The following is a 19,361-nucleotide window of genomic DNA, read 5'->3' on the forward strand; positions in this document are numbered from 1 at the left end:
ACTGTACAGTGGCTCACCCAATCTGTAACTTTAGTTCCAGGAGATTGCAGGCCCTTCTTCTGGCCTCCGGTGGCACTGCCTACATATACTGCACAGAGACATCATATTGGTGCTCAAAGACCTGGATTGGTGCTTTAGATCCTGGATTTTCGGATTTAAAATCTGCATTGTGCTAAGGCAAGCTACAAACATGGTACTTCAAAATTATTTTAAAGCCGGGCGGTGGTGGTGCACACCTGTAATCCCAGCACTTGGGAGGCAGAGGCAGGCGGATTTCTGAGTTCGAGGCCAGCCTGGTCTACAGAGTGAGTCTAGGACAGCCAGGGCTACACAGAGAAACCCTGTCTCAAAAAAACAAAAAAACAAAAAACAAAAAAACAAAAAACAAAAAAACAAAAAACAAAAAAACAAAATTATTTTAAAATTTCGTTTGAACTACATTAGAGTAAATAGTATTTGGTTTTAAGTGTTCTTATTCTAAAATACTAAAATTTGTCTCTATTCCACAACTGAATTTGGTACAGTTAGATTTTATTTGAATAATATTTACAAAATAAATATGATTTCAGTCACTAAGTTCTTCTTCATCACTGAAGTATGTGCTTTTCTTTATTCTTGGTCGTCTAGAATCATCTGAGGTCGAGGTACCCCCTGGGCTGGGTCTCCATTTGTTTTGCTCTTCTTCAATTTTGGCCTGCTGTGGAATGATTCAGAAGCAGAATAAAACCAGTTATTTATGGCATATCATGTTAATTAAAAAGAATCACCATGGAAAATTACCAGAATACAAACAATCCCCACCCTCCCAGGTCACACTGACAAATTTGGCCGCCATGATAGTCCTACTCAAAATTAGGGCTTTTTTTCCTTCCCTGAGAGAGAGGTGTTGAACTCCCAATGTAGGACGGCCTTGAACATCCGAACCTGTGCCTCTCCCTCCAGGATGCAGGGCTGCATCCCTACCCCAGGTCTATGCAGTGCTGGAGACAAAAACCAGGGCTCTGTGCATGCTACCAACTAAATGGAATCCCTACCTCACCCCTGTTTTCTTTCCCGGTTTGTTTTGTCTTGACACAGAGTTGTACGATGTAGCTTATTATGCTGGTCTAGAACTTATTCGGCACTCAGGCTGGGCCTGAGCTCAAGATCTATGCCTCAGCCTCCTCAGGTGAGGAGAGGACATGGGTGCAAGCTGATTTGCTCCACCGTATGCAATCCTAAGGAATCTTTCTAGATAGGCTAAAGAATTTTTAACAAAACTTTTAAGTTAAACAGTAATTTAATTTCTGCAATCGGTGTCATGCTGCTCAGCCTGGCCCTGAACTTGTTTCTACCTCCCGCGTGCTGGGAGTATAGACGTGTGATAACACATCCAGCTAAGTCAATATTTCCACACAATTTTGAAATGAAGACAGATGGTAACACACTAAAAGTAAGGGGACCTTACAATCCAGAATGGCCAATGTAAATGTTTCATTCAGAGCTGTTAAGAGATGAGAAGGAAACAGAAATTCCCATTACAGATGATCGGTGCAGTGATTTAAACATGTGAACTACAGCCAGGTGGTGGTAGCACACACCTTTATCCCAGCACTGCAGAGGCAGAGGCAAGAAGAACTCTGTGAGCTCGAGGCCAGCCTGGTCTACAAAGTGAGTTTCAGGGCAGTCAAGGCTACATAAAGAAGAAACCCTGTCTCAAAACAAACCAAGCAACCAAAAACAAAACAAACTACCTCCCGCTACACACACACACACACACCATGAAGTACTCCACGGTGCCCTGTGTTACAGTTTATTCAGTCTCTGAGACAGGGTTTCACTCTGTAGTGAAGGCTAGGCTAACCTATAATCTCATCTTCCTGAGTGCTCAGCTTACAGGTATGGACCAATGTGCTCACTCTATCCCCTGTTTTCTGAGACAAGGCGTCTGTGGGCTACTCTTGAATTCCTCAGCTCCAGTGGCTCCTCACCACAGCCTTCTGGGTAGGTAGGTTTAAAGGTTTGGCTGCGCTCAGTTAAAACAAGTCAACATGAAGCCTAAGCTCCTCACTGTGTCACTCCATCTCCTCTCCTCCCTGCCTGGCTTTTCCAGTGCTGAATCCAGCCTGCCAAGCATGGGGCCACCGCTGAGCAGTGTCCCCAGACCCAGTCCCCCCAGGACAAGTATGCCAGTACCTGGAACGCTATGGCCTGACTGAGACTGTCCAGAGCCGGATCCTCCCCTTCCTCTTCACTCACTTCTACTTCCTCGCTAGGTCAGCAAAGAGAGAAAAATCCAGATTTGGTCAGCTGGCAGTAAAAAGGCGAAACAGTGCAGCATCTCAGGGGTCGGGATATACATACATCTCTTCCTCCGGTTCGGGGACTTTCTTTTTCTTCTTCTTTTCCTTCTTCTTTGGAGGCTCTCGTTCTCCAAGCATGTTTTTAGGACACGCATAACTTAAGTGTCCACTTTCCTTTTGTTTCACATTAAAAAAGAAAGAAAGAAAAAATGAACCAGCCGGGTGGTGGTGGTGCACGCCTGTAATCCCAGCACTCTGGGAGGCAGAGGCAGGTGAATTTCTGAGTCTGAGGCCAGCCTGGTCTACAAAGTGAGTTCCAGGACAGCCAGGGCTATACAGAGAAACCCTATCTCGAAAAAGCCAAATCCCCCCATCCTCCAAAAAAAAAAAAAAAAAAAAAAAAAAAGAAAAGAAAAAAAAAAACAACACTATAGTTGCTGTTACTGATAGAACACACCCTGACTCTGTGAATCAAAGGTGAGAATCCAGGCAATAATATTCTCATTGTGGACCACAGAGCACACCAGTTCCTTCCGCACAGAGGGGCAGAGCATGGGATTCTCTAACTGCTACGGTGATAACTAGGGAGCAAAGTAGAATTCTTTCCTCAAACATTTTAAGCCTCATTCCTCTTTTTTTTTTTTTAAGATTTATTTATTATGTATACAGTGGCCTGCCTGTATGTATGCCAACAGGCCTGAAGAGGGCACCAGATCTCACTACAGATGGTTGTGAGGCACCATGCTGTTGCTGGGAATTGAACTCAGGACTTCTGGAAGAGCAGCCTGTTCTCTGAGCCAGTGCGCCAGCCCCTGAAACCCCGACTTTTATCCTACAAAATAACTCTAAGTGGTTCATGAACATTACTATAAATTTTATATTAGCTTGATAAATAGGGATAAAATTATTTCTACCAACCTGTAAGATGCTGCTTTAAAAATGAGCGGGTGCTGGGGAAGCAGCTCAGTGACAGAGTGCCTACCCTGCAGGCCAGGCCCTGAGCTGTGTCTCGAAGTACACAACATTTTTCCTTCTTTTTTTAAGTGTATGGCTTGTATTATCGTCCTATTTTACCAAGCGGGGTTATTATAATTATGTAGACTGCTGAACTGTATAACACAGAATTCTGGATTTCAATTTATACATTAGCTCACTTAACTACATGCAATAGTATTATGTTAACTTATGTAGGAGAGACTAAGTCAAGATCTCAACAGAAGGAAAAAAAATTCACAATGCCTTAAATAACCTGTACTTTGTACTTGGCATATGGTTGAATCCAAGAGGTACCATTTATTGTTAATTTACTGTGGAGATTCTATTGTGTTTTGAAATAATAGTAACAAAAGATGTAAACACACACCACTAAAGGAAAAGGTTAGTAGTAAAATTGCTTTGGGAAAACCCAGTAGATAAATGTCAACACATTTTATTTTTAGGGGGGAAATTAGATTACTACAGAAATGCACAGTGTAGGTAGGTCTGTGCTGCAGCTCAGTTGCTCAGTCCTGCCTAGCGTATACACAGGATGGGATTTGACTCCCCTACGACCCATAAACCAAGGGTGGTGACACGTCTGTAATCCCAGCACTCTGGAAGCGGGAGAGGAGAGACTGTTTAAAGCCATCTTCTGCCATGTAACAAGTTTAAGACTAGCCTTTGTTAGAGGCCTTAGTTTTTTTTAAATAGTATTGACCCTGGTGTGGTGGCATACAACTTTGATCCTAGAACTTGGGAGACAAGGCTGGCATATCTTTCTGAATTTGAGGCCAGCCTGGTCTACCAGTGGTTCCATGTCAGCTAAGGTTACATATTGAGACAAAGTAAATAAACAAAGAACCCCTAATAATAAACAACAAAATGTATAAATCATGACAATGTCTGTCAGAACCCACAAATCAAAAGAATATGGGACTGGAGAACTTATGTAGCATTTCTCAGACAATTCACTATAAACATGGAGAGTAAGGCAGCTCTTAAATAAACAAAGTGATCTAATGGAGACAGTCTCCCTGTGGCCTTGGCTAGCCTAGAACTCAGTATATAGCTCAGAGCCTCCTGGCTGTGGACTCCAGGCTCAGGGCCTCCGCTGCCAGATTCTGTGCTTGTGCTACTTTGCACAGACAGCACTTCTTTCACAAACACAATTTAGGACTTTGGACTAGTTTCAATGTAATTGTTTAGCAGGATTCAGACAGTATATATTGACCACATTCGCATGGACTCAAAACACATTTGCTTCCTTTCTAGTCTGTATACCTGTCTACAATGTATCTTTTCTTGGGGAGCACTGGTAAGAGGTGGCCGCTGGAGGAGGTTGTTGTCTGAATGGGAATGTTCCCATAGGCTCCTGTATGTTCCCATAGGCTCCTGTATTTGCATACTTGGTCCCCAATTGGTGTAACTGGTTGGGAAGGATTAGAAAATGTGGCTTACTGGAGGAGGTGTGTCACTGGGAGTGGGTTCCAGGTTTCCAAGGACTGGCACCAACCTTGGTGTGCCCCCTTGCTGGTTCCAGAGTCTGGACTTTCTCTATGAGCTCTTGGCTGCTGCTCCAGTGCCATCCCTGCCTGCCTCCTACTATGCTCCTATCAGGACGTTGGTGAGCTCCTAGACCTCTAGAAATGAAAGCCCCAAATCAACCCTTCCTTTTGTAAGCTGCCTTGATCATGGTGTTTACCACAGCAATAGAGAAGTAGATGTCAAGCCATTTCAGGTGTCTATCCTGTTACTTTGTAGCTATGACAATGTCTGGTAGAAATCAACTCTCTGTTTGGATCTGGTGTTTAAATTTTATGCAGTCATTTTTAGGAACTAACAGTTATGAGACTCAGAGTGAAATTCTCTTGGTATTAAAAATAAAAACAGGTGTGGCTCACCACACCTATTTAGCTGCAGCTGCTTAGAAGGCCAAAAAGGGAGAATCACTCTAGGCTACGGGTTCAATACCAGCCTTGGGAGCATTCTGCACTCCTGTCCCAACAGTAAGTACAGGAGACATTAGGTCTGTCATCTTATGGAGGACAGTCCATACAATCAAATTGATGACTAAACCCTCACAGAGACAACAAACCTCGTGCAATGTCTGCTAACAGAAATGTATGCTTTACTTAAACCTTTCAAGACATTAAGATAAATAATTAGCCTTGTGGGTTTTTTTTTTTTTTTTTTTTTTTTTTTTGGTTTTTTTTGAGACAGGGTTTCTCTGTGTAATCCTGGCTGTCCTGGAACTCACTCTGTACACCAGGCTGGCCTCGACCTCAGAAATCCGCCTACCTCTGCCTCCCAAAGTGCTGGGATTACAGGTGTGCGCTACCACCGCACGGCTAGCCTTGTGGTTTTAAAAAACAATTTTGAAGGCTTAGAAACTATGGAAATTATTGTATACCAATGTTTCTTGTGTTCTTTTTTTGGCTTTGTGATAGTGTACCGGTCAGAGGACAGCTTTGTGCATGAGCTTCTCTTCGCCCACCTTTATGAGGTTCCAACGATTGAGCTCAGGTCGCCAGGCTTGCTTGGCAAACACTTTACCCACTCAGTCATCTTGCTGGCCCCCAACGATCTTTACTCAGATGAGTTTATAGTCTCCATGTAAAGTAGCTTTTGGAACCTGGTTTAGTGAGGAGCTGAGGGGCTCAGCTCAGATGGTACCATGCTTGTCTAGCATGCACAAAGTCTAGGATTTGATTCTTGGGAACTCATAAACTAGAAGTGGTGGGTGTGCCTGTAATTCCAGCACGTACAAGGTTGAGGCAGGAGAATCATAAATTCAGGGTCATCTGCTACATTATCTGCTACATTATCTGGTCAGTTTGAGGTAGCCTGTGCTACATTAGATCTGTCTCAAAACAATGTCAACAAAATGGACTTATTGTGAGGCTGGGGCAAGTACTTGTTGCACAAGCACAGGCATGAAGACCAGAGTCCAAATGCCCAGACCTCACATTAAAAAAAGCCAGGTGTGTGTGTGTGTGTGTGAGTGTGTTGTTGGTAGTGGTGGTGGGTGTGCATGAGCTCACAGACAGGGCTGCTGCAGTTTGCATGACACCAGCCCTACGTTAAAAGGGCGTATGTGACAGAACAGGTCACTGGAGTCCTGTGTCTGGTGCTTGTCCAGTGCTCCCCTCATATCCCCCACTGGTGGGCACCACTGAAAGACTATTATAAGGAAACGCTTACACTGCAGCAGAGTCAGGGTTCTGCTTACTCACCCCACATTCATAACACTTAGATTTATCAAAGTAGTTTCGCCTTCGGATGAACTCAGCCGCTCTTCCGTTGTCAATAGCGATGCTCGCCTTTATCACTCTACCAAATAACTGAGTCAGAGAGAGATGTAAATGCATAGGGTCATAGTCACCAAGACCCAGTTATCAGATACTGTTTACTCGTTTCTTTTTGCAGTAAGTATATGACAGATTCTATGCTGTAATTTTCCCTTAAGACTCTTCAAGCATTTTGATAATCCAGTACAATGCTGGCATCTTTTCTCCAAAAGGCAGACATTCCTGAATTACAGAAACTACAAGCTTTATGCTCCCCTGCAGTCCCATAGCTTTTATTAGATGAACAGAGACTTTTGGGTAAAACCTTGATGAAATGAATGGCTTACCTGTTTATTATTTATTGCTCTGGTGCAGTTTAAGGCAGAGTCTTTATCCAAAAACAAAATAAATGCAACACCTTTACTCTTCCTTGTATCTTTGTCTTTCATTATAGTAACCCTTAAAGCACAAACAAAGAGCCAGTTAAAAATAAGACAAAAACATGCAACTACTCAGGAAACTCAAGATCATTTTTATAAGGTTAAATAATGAGATTTTTGACATGAGACATAAGAAGAGATGCACAGTGGTGGATGCCTGTGAGCCCAGCACTCAGCAGGGGAGATGGAAGGATTGCGGCTCATGACCATCCTTGGCTAGAGAGCTTGAGCCAGCCTAGGCTATGAAGGCCTGCTGAAGAGAGACACTGATTTAAACCATCTGTCTCTTCAAAGTCCTGGGAGAATCAGGGAGAAATGAGAAAGCAACACGGACAGACCAGAGAAGTACAGCCAGAGCCGGGCGCTAACTAGAGCTTCAAGGGGTCCAAGCAAGAGACAGAGATGCAATGCTTATATCAATTGCATATTAGAGTTCACTTCCTCTTCCCCACTAACCACTGCCTTGCAAAACTGAAAGCATAAACTGAGGTATTCTCTTGTATACAAAAGAGAAACGATTTACTGTTTTTCAAGTTTTCGAGCCAAGAGTGTCTTTCAAAGATTCTGCAGTGCAGTGGTCCTTAGCCCTGTCTGAGTGCTCCTGTGTCACCCAGCTATTGCTAACAATGTCATTTAGTATAATGTAGGAGAATGCTAGAACCTGCCATAGTGGCACATGCTTAGAATGCCAACACTCAGGATGCCAAGGCACAATTACTGTGCCAACCTGAAGGTTTGTTTCAAGTAAGTAGTGAGACTCTGCCTTGAGATTTCTATTTTCTGTGCGTGCATATTTTGCCTGCATGTATGTCTGCATATATATGAAGCACCTGAGTGGTAGGTGCCCTGGGAACTAGATTACAGCCAATTGTTAGCTGCCAAATGGGTGCTGGGACTCGAACCTGGGTACTCTGGAAGAGCAGTCAGTGTTCTCAATGGCTTAGCCATATCTCTAGGCTGAGCTCACATCTTAAAAAAATGAAGCAAATTAATGTTTTACTGAGCTCCTTGGGAAAAAATGGTTGATTTTGTGTCTGGAGCAGGGTGAAGGTGAAGCCCTTGAACTTAATGTTACAAGAAAGAAATTAAACAAAACATGAACATAATATATAGAAGCCCACAAGTCAGTGCCCACCAGCCAACCATAAGACAATTAGAACACACAGATAAAATTGTACCAAGTTATGAAGTGTGGAGACAGCAGTCGCAAGTCTGCATCAGCCATAGAAACAAGAAGGGGGCCAAGAGACACTGGATATAGAGCAAGTGCGGAGGGAGAAACCACCTTTAACAGTCACAGTAGAGACCGGATCAGGAAAGAATCACCAGCATACATTAAATAAAAAATGATGCTCCTGTGGAGCGGAGTACTTGTTTATTAATTGCTAAGGGAAAATAGGGGACACAGTGAAGAACTGAGTGATCCGAACTATCACTAGTGGGCGAAGATGTCTCAGGGACGGTCCTCTGAATAGGCCGCATCACCGTCATTTGGTAAGTATATGAACGAAGAAGACATGATCTGCATCTAAGCAGGGCAAGAAAAGCAGTTAAAGGAAACAGTTGGCTCTAGAGTGACCCATGTACAGAGCTGGGGGGCGGGGGGAGGAGAAGATTACCTAGGATGGATTCTATTACCTCAACTGACAGAATAGGATAGAGGACTAGTTCAATAAAACTTCCCAAATAAATTATGATGTTGTTAACTTTACTGTGTTATATAAGATGTACCACTTTAAACACATTTCAGTATGTAAATACAAAGGAGAATGAAGTTTGAAACTCATAAAAACAACGTGTACACATACATGCATTCACAGTCAAGACAGTGCAAGCTACGGAGCAGGTGGAAGGGAGATGTGGGTAAAGAAGCCTTTCTGTAGGATAGGGGCGGTGCTCTGCTGTAGGAGCATGAGGACCTGAGTCTGAATCTCAGCACCCCATAAAAGCTGGGCCTGGCTGTACCTGCCTGTCCCCTCATCCTGGACAGGCAGAAACTGGGGTATCCCGGGAGCTCCTGGCAAGCCTAACAAAAGATGTGAGCTTCAGGTTCACTGAGGCCCTGTCCTGAGGGAGTACAGAGAGTAGCGGGTCAGGACACCTGATGCTGTCCTGTCTTCTCTACATATGCATGCCAGCCGGGTGCACATAAACAAAATGGGGGCGGGGGAGGTGAGGGCAGTGCTTCTCAACCTCCCTAACACTGCACCTTTATATAATTCCGTATGTTGTGGTGAACTCAGCCATACCTTTTTTTGTTATTACTTCATAACTGTAATTTTGACATTGTTGTGAATTGTAAATTCTTTTTGGAAATAGAGGTTTGGTAAAGGAGCTGTTACCTATAGGTTGAGAACTTCTGCATTAGATACTTTGTTCCTATTACTAAGATAAAAATATCTATAAACCTAGTTACATGTGTTCTTGGTTGACTTTAAAACCACTAACTCTGAACTCCAGAATTAAACCCTGTGAATGTTACAGAAAGACAGAAGCATATGCACCCTCAGGAAAAGCTTAGTCTAGTGATGGAGACTCTGTAAACCAGTTACATAGGGTCTGTCCTTAGAGATCTCTTCTCTGGTAACAGGAAAAAAAAAATCACAGCAAGAACTTAAAGAAGGGCTGGAGAGATGGCTCAGTAGTTAAGAGTAATGGCTGCTCTTCCAGAGGTCCTGAATTCAATTTCCAGCAATCGCATGGTGGCCCACAACTATCTGTAATGGGATCCGGTGCCTTCTTTTGGCATTCTTGAAGAAAGCAATAGTGTATTCATATATGTTAAATCTTAAAAATTAAAGAACTTAAAGAAAACAAATCTGTGACAACCTCCATGCTCCTGGCATACAAAAGGACACAGAGCAGCCCTGTGTTCAGATGCAGGGTGTGAAGGGCTCATCTATGTATGCACACCTCTGAGCAGATGCTATCCCAAGAACCTGTAGACCATCCTGACACATTCTTCCTGCGCATCCAATCCTTATGTACACCAAGCATAATCCATTTGACTCCCAAATGGCCTCTCAAGGATGAACAGCCTTTCTACCTGACCGTCTTGTTCCAGGTCTCTTCCCTGGTGCAGTTACAGATTTCAGTCTGGCCATGTCAGTTTGTTCTCATCTCATTGGCCATGAAACTGGAACACAGCATAGGGAGTTATCTGGAGCTAATGAGGACCGTAGCACAGTCAGATTCCAGTAGTCCTGAAAATGTGCCCAAGGATTTATAACACTTGCTGTACTTATTGCTTTAAAACCACAAATGGGCTTGAAATCATAGTACTTCTTAGTCAGCAGGCATGACTGGGTCCATTGTCAGTCTCTAGGTAGTTAGGGGATAGCCCATTATACACAAGTCAACAGAGGTTAAGAATAGTTTAAGGGCCAACACATCAGGTGGCAAATCGGTGGCTTGGCTATAGATATTCTCCGACATGGCTTGGCAGCACTATGAGCACCAAGATAATGTCACTCCTCTAGACTGTCCCCCTAGACACTTTTTTTTTTGTTGCTTTTTTTTTGGATTTGGTTTTTCAAGACAGGGTTCTCTGTATAGCCCTGGCTGTCCTGGAACTCACTCTGCAGACCAGGCTGGCCTTGAACTCAGAAATCCACCTGCCTCTGCCTCTCAGAGTGCTGGGATTGCAGGCGTGTGCCACCGCCGCCGGGCTTGACACTTTCAGTAAGCTCTACATTGCCCAAGAACTAGCTCTGAAATCCTTCAGGGCTTGATATGTAGCTTAGAGATTAAGAGTGTGCTTAATATGTCTGAGGCTCTGAGATTGTTTCTCAGCACTATAAAAGCAATAATATTAAACTATTAATTCTTTAAAGTAAACAGTCGTTTAGGATATGAAAACTGTCAAATGTTTATGTATATGGGAAAATAATTGAACTATATGTAAAAATGTTAACATTAGTAGTTTTTATTCAAGTATCTTGTAATGTGAATACTTACTTTACAACTTTGCCATACTTGGAAAATATCTGAAATAAAAGATCATAGAATAATTTATAATTTAAAATGTCACCAAATTAATATTCAGATTGTATTTACTGACCAGATTCTTTGTTATATTTTATGAAAAATTTCAGTCATCAGCAGACTTTATAAAAAATATCCCTAAACCTAGGGGACTGAGAAGGAAGACCATGGCTTAGGGCAACACAGCAAGATACTGAGTCAACAAATCACAGAACAAATTTCTAAGTGACTAGAATAATACAGTTACTGGAGTTACAATTGAAATGCTTCAGTTCCTAACTACCCCTAGGGAGTGGAGAGAGGTGGAAAAACACTCAGCATATCTAGATCTGCAGCATATACCTTAGGTAGCAGCTATTCCTGATCGATCTGTGGGACCAACAAACCCACCAGAGCTCCAGCTGATCCTGTCCTTTTATTATCAGTGTTGTCAAATAAAACCACACCAATGAGTTACACAATCCACCATTTAAGGACAGACAGAGCTCTCACTGCAGTTAATACCAAAGGCTTCCTATAATGAAAAACCCATCTCCAGCCAGGAGTGATGGTCTATGGTTGTAATCCTGGTGTTCAGAAGAGCAAAGGAAGAAGGCCATGAGTTTGAGGCAAGCTACAAAACAAGGCCTGTTGCCAAAGATCAAAAACAAAGCACAGATCCTCATCCTTCCCCCAGTGAGTGCTCTCCCATCATCCGTACACTGGTGGCACTGTACGGCTGGCCCATTCTTCCTTTTTTACTTCTACATATAGTTGCCCATATATTACCCAAATCTATAGTCTACAGATATATAAATATATATAAATAAATATCTAGATACTTATAATTCTGACTTATTATTTAATACACAGAAATAACATCCCCCCAAAAAGGCTCTTAGAAGATCTCATCACATGCAGTCTAATACTGAAATTCTGGGCCAGACATTTAGCATCATTAGATTCTGAGGTCCAGCAGTTTCCTATGCCATTACAGCTTTCTCATGGGTGCTCCTTTTAGAGTAACACTACAGTGGTTGCCTGTAAAGGAAGGGGAGAATGGGTTTACTTTATTTTTACCCTTCCTCTTTGGAAATGCTTGTGCTCTGGATATCTGTACAACTGACTTCTGCTGCTTCACCTTTTTATTCAAAAGACACCGTTTGTTTTTGTTTGTTTGGGACACCGTTTGTTTTTGTTTGTTTGGGACACCGTTTGTTTTTGTTTGTTTGTTTATGACAGAGTCTCATGAATCCCAGGCTTGCCTCAAAGTCTTCATGGAGCTGAGCATGTCTCTGAATTTCCAATATTCAGCCTTCACCTTCCAAATATTGGAATCATAGGTATACACCATTAATGCCTAGCGTATGTGGTACTAGGGATTCAACCTAGGGCTTTGTGCATGCAAGACAAACATTCTACCAACTATTCTTCTCTTCTGCCCCCAGTTACCTTCTAAATAAGGTTATTTCTTATCACCCAGCCTAAAATCTCACCTCTAAGCCTAATTCATATCCCTTTTCTCATTTGTGAGACAGGGTCTAAATTGTCCAAGCTCTTGAACTCAAGATCTTCGTGCCTCAGCTTTCCCTGTGGTGGGGGTGACAGGTGTGTGAGAACTATGCTAGGCAAGTGCTCCACCACTCAAGTACATTCCCAGCTTATTTTTTGTTTGAGACAGCATATTGCTATGTAGTTTCAGCTAGACTTGAACCCATGATCCAACCGTCTCAGCTTTCAGAGTGTTAGGATCCTGGGCACACATCACTGTCTAGCTCTCTAGCTATCTGTAAAGAATACACTTTCTTTATATAGAAACTGTGGTGGCACAGGCCTTTAATTCCAGCACTCAGGAGGTAGAGGAAGGCAGATCTCTGAATTCTATGCCCACTAGGCCTACACACACACACACACACACACACACACACACACACACACCCCACCCTGTTTTGAAAAAACAAACAAACAAAAACAAAGCAGTGTAAATTCTCTTTGGGAATTAAAAAAATTGCAATTTTTCTCACTAAAATTTGCAGGAGATATCAATTAAGAATTTTCCCAGTTACTTTAATCTTCAGATTCTCCCTAAAGAGAGAATTCATTAGATAGATGTACTTATAGTAAAACTTACCCGGTATAAATCATTGTTTGTTAGGGAGAAAGGCAAGTTGGATACATAAACTGTGCTCTTACTTGGCGCCAAGCCACCGCTCATTTCTAAAACGGAAAACAAGAGACGTCAGGAATCTTATTCCAAGTAGAACCAAACAAGGACTATCACTGACTTAATTAAGGTAGAATTCCACACGCTCCATTCACTTAAACAGATTAGAGTGCCGGAGTGGGCAGGGTGTGAATTACCATATTCCTTTTCTAGCAGCGGGTGTTAAGCCTTTTAGTGCTGCAGTGCGACTGAAGGGGGTTTTTTAAGAGATGGAGACGCCACTAGGCTATTTTTAACGCCTTCTTAGGGTAAAAGCAAAAAGGTCCTCTCCAAGTATTCACCCACCTCCGAAAGAGATACCCGTCTATCCCGCCCGCTTCTTTTGTTCTTGTTGTTTTTTTAAAATATATGAATTACTGATAGAGGCCACCACGATCTCGTTTTTGTTAAAGTTGGATAGTTTCACATTTTGATAAAGTTCTTTATGTTTGTAATTTCGCCCACAACCAAATCATAAAAGGACACACTTTATTATAGGCATTACATACTTTGAATGGGACATTAACCTGTATACTTATCAATATGCTTAATAATCAATGTCACTGTTTACAACTCTGCAAATTACTGGAGAAAATTATACTGGACCCAATCGAGTCTAAAACTTGGATTTTAAAAAGAGCAGGTGTTGGCAGCAAGTGTCAAGTACCTCTGAATGACAATGGACGCGGGAACCGGGAGGGCTCCCTGCTGGCTGATTAGAAGGATTATTCAAAAAGCCTCAGGTAGCCAAAACCTGCTAGGCGCATTTCAAGTTCCTCACTCTGAGACATGCTAACGCAGGCCGGACGTTCCAGGGGCCGGAGCATGGGCAGGGGCCGAGGCCGGGGCCGGGGCCGGGGCCGGGGCCGCGGAAGTCTCCTGGGCCCGGCGCCTTGGGAGCTTACCTTCGGCGCAGTGGCCGAGCAGGGAGGATCCGATCCCGCGGCTGCTTCACGTCCAGCAGCCTTCCGCGGTGCGCTACAGCGCGGGCGTCCGCAACCGCGGCGCGGTGCAGCCCTTCTTCCGTCTCCCTCAAACCCCGGAGGACCCGGGCCGGAGGCTGGCGCGCCGGGCGACGTCACCGCACGCGCCGGAAGTGCCTGTGGGGCGAGCGGACGTCTGGCTTCGCGGGTTCCACCGGCGGCGGCGGCGGCAGCGCGGCAGTGGAACGTAGGTGAGCGAGTAGCTCTCTGCAGAGGCGTAAGGGGCGCATGCGGCCGGCGGGCGGGCGTTTCCTGCCGCGTTGGAGATGTGCATTATTCTGTACTCCTGGTGGAACCCGGAGAGAGACTCAGAGGATGTGGGAGGAAAGCAAAGTGTTGAGTGAAAGACACAGGTTCCGCTTCTTGTTAGTAGTTTAGGATGCAAAAGGGAATCCTCACCTAGGCAGCTTCAGTGACTCGAGGTCAGTCAGGAAGTCTGTTTTTTTTATTATTATTATTTTCGGACCTAACCAGCTCTGTAATAGGCACTGTAAGAGACGGACAGAAAAAAAAAAGAGTGCAAAATAGCCCGTTTGCTGTTGAAAATGTCAGTGTGGCCGGGGAGACAAAGCCAACGTGGGGAGAGCTGGAGTCACAGAATGACTCATTCTTGAGCACTGACATGGACAGATGTTAAGCTTCTTCGTTCCGTTATTTATTTTTTCTTTCTGGAAATATGAAATGGGCACGCACTGATTATTTTTTGTTTTTCGAGACAGGGTTTCTCTGTGTAGCTTTGGCAGTCGTGGAGCTCGAACTGTAGACCAGGCTGGCCTTGAACTCAGGTCCACCTACCTCGCCTCCAGCGTGCTGGGATTAAAGGCGTGCACCATCACCGCCTGGCTACACTGATTATCCTATAAGAACTCGTCATTTCGACAGAGAAATCAGAATGTAATGCATGGTAGTTTAAACTTGACTTCTACCCACCAGCACATACAGACCAGGCCTGTAACTACTCCCTGGGGACCTGCGTGTCAGCAGCCCGGAGCCCAGAGCCTGTCGTGGAGCCTGCACAATCAATCCTGACTGAAGCGGAGGGACGAAGTGCAATCCACCCAGGGCGCAGCTGAGTTTTGAGAGGCATTAATTCCTTGGCGTCCACCAAGGGACCACTGGGACTAATTCTCATGGCAAACTTGTGGCCAGCCCAAAGTACCAAGCTTCACATTCCGGTTGTGCTTGGTTATCGCCCAAGATGTAAGCCCCTTTGGTCTTCTAATTATTTGAGCATTAACTCTCTGTGCTGTTTTGTGCTTCCTCTCGAGTTGGGGTATCCCTGAGCGCATCGTCTGTGCTCCCTGGAATCGTATTTTGTCTGCTTAGCAAACACTTACTTAGCCTTGCGTTGAAACTGTCTCGTTTTCTGATTCTAACGAAGCTGTGGCTTTCGCCTTTAAATTGGACTCTTTTTCTGACGTCGGGGTTTTAAGATTGGCCTTTGCTCCATCTGTATCGACTTGATTGCATTTCCTTAATATTTTTTTCTTTCTTTCAGCTTTTAAGTTTTTATTTTTCCTTTTGGTCCAATGATTTCCCTGCCTTCTACCTCTTTCTGTTAACGTAATTCCCATCCCCCACCCCCACCCCTAGCAGGGCCTAGAACTGGTGATTCTCTTGTTATGTTCTGATTACTGGCCTTCCTCAGGCTTAACGGGGCTCTATTTTTGAGTCATCTTTCTCTCACCTCCCGAAGTTCGGCAGGAGTCCATTGTTTCCTGTTAGTGTCTTTCATCTTTACATTTAAATTAAGCGCCGTGGGAGGGAATGTTTGTTTTTGCCTATCCTTGGAATGCTGCTGTTTGCTGTCTTAGAGGTTAAGTAGTAGTTAATTAGTGAGTGGCAGAACCTGGTCGCCAGCTACTTAGGCTCAACAAATGGGTGGTTTGTGAGGAAAGAGCTCAGGGTTGCTAGGTCATGCAGGAAATGGTTCACATACTATCCCCCCCCCCCACTTGTGTGAAGTGGGTTGCCTCTCAGGTGATTAAAGGTGTGTACCAAACCTATCTCAAATACTATTAACAACCCCCTCTCCTCCCGACCCCTATATCTCAGCCTTTTCTTTGTGCAGCCTCTGGATGTCCTAGAATTCATTTTCCTAGACCAGGTTGGCCTCCAATTCAGAAATTCGCCTGCCTCTGCCTCCCAAGCACTGGGATTAAAGATGGGGGGGGGGACACCACTCTGCTCATATAATTTTATCACATGTAATGGATAGTCAAACTTTTCTTCCTAAGTATGTAGTGCAATACAGTGGGGCTTATAAAATTAAAACATGTGGTTGACACAAAAATACCTCGTTGGATTATCGTTTATTCTGGAGCCAAGTGCTGGTTAATGTGGTCTGGAAACACAAATTCCAGTTACTGAAAATAATTCCATGTCCTAACATGGCAACAGTTTCATAAAGTTTTTATAGTAATAGCAATGAAACTTTTAATTGGAGGCATTTTAAGATAAGTTGTTAGAAACATCAGGTATCCAGGCTCATTAGTGCTAAGCTGGAATTCTCAGCTATTGTCTTTAGCTTGTTTAGTATCTGACTAGACTCTGAGCCTTTTGGTTGGAAGTCAGTATTTAAGTCAAACTTAAATATCTTTGAAATGGTTCCTGTTAGTCACAAGGCTGTTGGATCAAACACAGATAGGAAAGGAATGTCTTGTTAGAGGGCTAAAATAGTCTGTGGTAAGTTGTAATTAGGCTTCAGGGTTTTGACATCCTGAACTCTACACCCTGGGGTGTTCTAATAGATTAATCAGCATTTCTGGAGGTTCAGTGTGACTTAGAGTTCACTATTGTCTGCACTGGAGTCATCACTCAGGATTCTAGTTAATCAGGATTCTAGGTTTTTTGGTTTTGATTTTTGTTTAGCTTTCTTAAAGGTTTTCTCACCTAGCATACTCTTTTTTACACTGGCTTTTACTTTGGAGTCCTGGCTGGAGTCACAGAACTGAGATTAAAGGAGACATCACCCCATCCACACCAGCCACACACCGCATACTCTTGAGTGCCTTGAGTGCCGGGCAACAGTTCTAGTTGAGGTTTTGCTGTTTTGACTGTTTAGTTGGGATCAGTGCAGGATATTTTTTTTTCAAAGACTTAAACTTTGTTCTAAAAAGTGATTTTTGGTTTAGTTGTTTGAAATTTTAAGCATTTTCTCCTAGAAGCAGCCTGACAATTTTTAGCTTCAGGTCAGCCCATAACATCTCCGTAGTATATCAGTGTTAATTTCAGGAATAAGCATGCTTCCCTTTAATCTGTTGACCTTGACCCGAGGTGACCTTAAGATCTGAAAGCAGTTAAATCTTCCAAAGGGTATTTTGGGGACTTTCAAAAGGCAGGACATGGATAGTGTTGTTTCTTAAAATTCTTGGATAATACTGGTGTCAGACAGTTGGAATTCACTTGGGGATGCTGGATTTAGAAGTTTCTCATCTGTATTTTGTGTTAAAAGTGAAGTGGTATACGCCGGGCTGTGGTGACGCATGTCTGTAATCCCAACACTCTGGGAGACAGAGGCAGAGGCAGGCGAATTTCCGAGTTCGAGGCCAGCCTGGTCTACAGAGTGAGTTCCAGGACAGCCAGGGCTATACAGAGAAACCCTGTCTCGAAAAAACCAAATCCAAAAAACCAAAAAAAAAAAAAAGTAAAGTAGTATTGATGACTTTAAAAAGTGTGACTAGTGTCATAATTAACTGTCTCCCAAGAAGTTTTCTGAAAAATTCAAGGTACCAATTACTCTAGTATTTAGAATCCTGGGAGTCATAGAACTACTTGTTACTTGTTGATTTAAAAATCCTTTTCCTCTGATGAGACAGGAGCAATGTAGGTGTTTAATCATTGTGTTTGCCCCAGGAGGAGGATGAGGAAGGAGGAGGGAGAGCCCAAAGGACATGGGACTGTCTAGTAGTTCTGTAGTACAGTGTTTTAAAGAGCAGAGAAAGACTAGCTTCCTTCTTTGGGAAAGGTTGGCTTTTGGGCTGAGTCTTGAACATAGACTGGATGGTACAGAGAGTCCCTGGGGAGAGGTGAAGTTAAGGGGAATAGAAGTTTATGTGTTTGTGCTTTGTTGAAGAGTAGGAGTTTAGGTGTGCCCAGTGTTGAGTTTTATTACTCAAGTTTCTCATCTGACTCTTTGGGTACCTGCCTCTTGGCCTTCACTGAGAAGACAGTAGTGAGTCTCTGAGAAACTGTTGAGTCAGAGGTCAGAGGTACTCCTTGGAGCAAAGCTAGGATGGAAGGAGAGAGGCCCTATCGCCTCCCTCCCTCCCTCCCTCCCTCCCTCCCTCCCTCCTTCCTTCCTTCCTTCCTTCCCTTCCTTTCCTCTCCCTCCCTCTCCTCTCTCTCCTCTCTGACTCTCTTCTCTCTCTTTCTCCCCCTCCCGCTCCCCTTTCCCCCGGCTCCCCTCCCCCTTCTCGACAGGGTTTACTGTTGAACAGCTCAGCTGACCTGGAACTCTGTACACTAGGCTCAAGTTCACAGAGTTCCTCCTGCTTCTGCCTTCTGAGTACTGGGAGGGACTGTTTTCTTAACACGGTAAATTTGGTAGGATTACTGATCACAGTCTTTGTGCAGATTGTTGACTTAATGAACATCATAGTGGTTCTCTACCTCCTGTTTCTAGAATAGCGATGTGGAGTCTTTCTTAGGGCTACTGTTGTCGTGATAAAATACCCAGACCAAAGCATTGGGAATGGGGGTTGGGTTGGGGATTAACTTGCTCTACCACATCACTATCTCTGAAGGAAATCTGGATAGGCACTCAAGCAAGGAAGGGCCTGGAGACAGGAGCTGTTGCAGAGGCCTTGGAGGAGTGCTGCTCACTGGCTTGCTCCCCATGACTTGCTCAGCCTGTTTTCTTATAGAACCAGCTGGGCACGGCCCCACCCACAACGTGCTAGGCTCTCCCTCAAGATTTACTAATTTAAGATAATGCACTACAGGCTATGGAGACATCAGCAGTAGTAACCCTAGCTAAGGGGGCAGTGTGCATTGCATGTAAGTCATACCATACTTGAGAGGATTAGTAGTGTGAACCAAGCCCGCAGGATATAGTTGAGTGACATTAAAATCCTCAGGTGAACGCTAAAGGGGCTACTGAGATGTCCAGAGCCCTTTCTAAGGGAACTACTGCCAGTGCGAGTGCCCACTGCTCATGCAGAATGTGAGCTTGACTGGGACTTGTCTCTTCACCAACTAGTTGGCTACCAGAATATCCAAGGTGA

The 19,361-nt window shown here is 43.9% G+C and overlaps 2 protein-coding genes across 8 annotated transcripts in view; one reads left to right on the forward strand and one right to left on the reverse strand.

The window, feature by feature from the left end:
- Positions 1 to 510: 510 nt before the first annotated feature.
- On the reverse strand, positions 511 to 14,232 carry Zcrb1 (zinc finger CCHC-type and RNA binding motif containing 1). 2 transcript variants are annotated; one of them, XM_052161738.1, is made up of 8 exons: positions 14,059 to 14,231; positions 13,082 to 13,167; positions 10,945 to 10,973; positions 6,895 to 7,006; positions 6,494 to 6,601; positions 2,344 to 2,456; positions 2,176 to 2,251; positions 511 to 697 (listed from the first exon to the last, which is right to left on the reverse strand). In XM_052161738.1, the coding sequence occupies exons 2-8, from the start codon at positions 13,163 to 13,165 to the stop codon at positions 566 to 568; spliced, it is 654 nt and encodes a 217-aa protein (XP_052017698.1). In that variant the 5' UTR covers positions 13,166 to 13,167; positions 14,059 to 14,231; the 3' UTR covers positions 511 to 565. The 2 variants fall into 2 exon arrangements, with proteins under 2 accessions (XP_052017698.1, XP_052017699.1); XM_052161739.1 differs by lacking the exon at positions 10,945 to 10,973 and having other exon boundaries at positions 14,059 to 14,232.
- A 17-nt stretch (positions 14,233 to 14,249) lies between these two features.
- The window catches only part of Pphln1 (periphilin 1), a 90,232-nt gene continuing 85,120 nt past the window's right edge, over positions 14,250 to 19,361 (forward strand). For 4 of the 6 annotated variants that reach the window (XM_052161731.1, XM_052161732.1, XM_052161734.1 and 1 more), the window contains exons 1-2: positions 14,264 to 14,327; positions 15,070 to 15,336. In XM_052161731.1, coding sequence (XP_052017691.1) covers positions 15,267 to 15,336 — 70 coding nt within the window. In that variant the 5' untranslated portion in view covers positions 14,264 to 14,327; positions 15,070 to 15,266. Of the gene's footprint in view, positions 14,328 to 15,069; positions 15,337 to 19,361 lie in introns of all 6 variants that reach the window. The other 2 variants (XM_052161736.1, XM_052161737.1) reach the window with 2 other exon arrangements.

The sequence above is a fragment of the Apodemus sylvaticus genome, chromosome 17 (assembly GCF_947179515.1).
Source record: "Apodemus sylvaticus chromosome 17, mApoSyl1.1, whole genome shotgun sequence".
Lineage (NCBI taxonomy): Eukaryota > Metazoa > Chordata > Mammalia > Rodentia > Muridae > Apodemus > Apodemus sylvaticus.

Bases quoted from the DNA above. Each gene is read 5' to 3' on its own strand.
- Zcrb1 (XM_052161738.1), bottom strand. From the start codon at position 13,165: ATGAGCGGTGGCTTGGCGCCAAGTAAGAGCACAGTTTATGTATCCAAC. The intron at 10,974-13,081 runs GTAAGTTTTACT...CTTTTATTTCAG, and splicing joins CAAACAATGATTTATACCGG to ATATTTTCCAAGTATGGCAA. The intron at 6,602-6,894 runs GTAAGCCATTCA...TCTCTGACTCAG, and splicing joins GAGCAATAAATAATAAACAG to TTATTTGGTAGAGTGATAAA.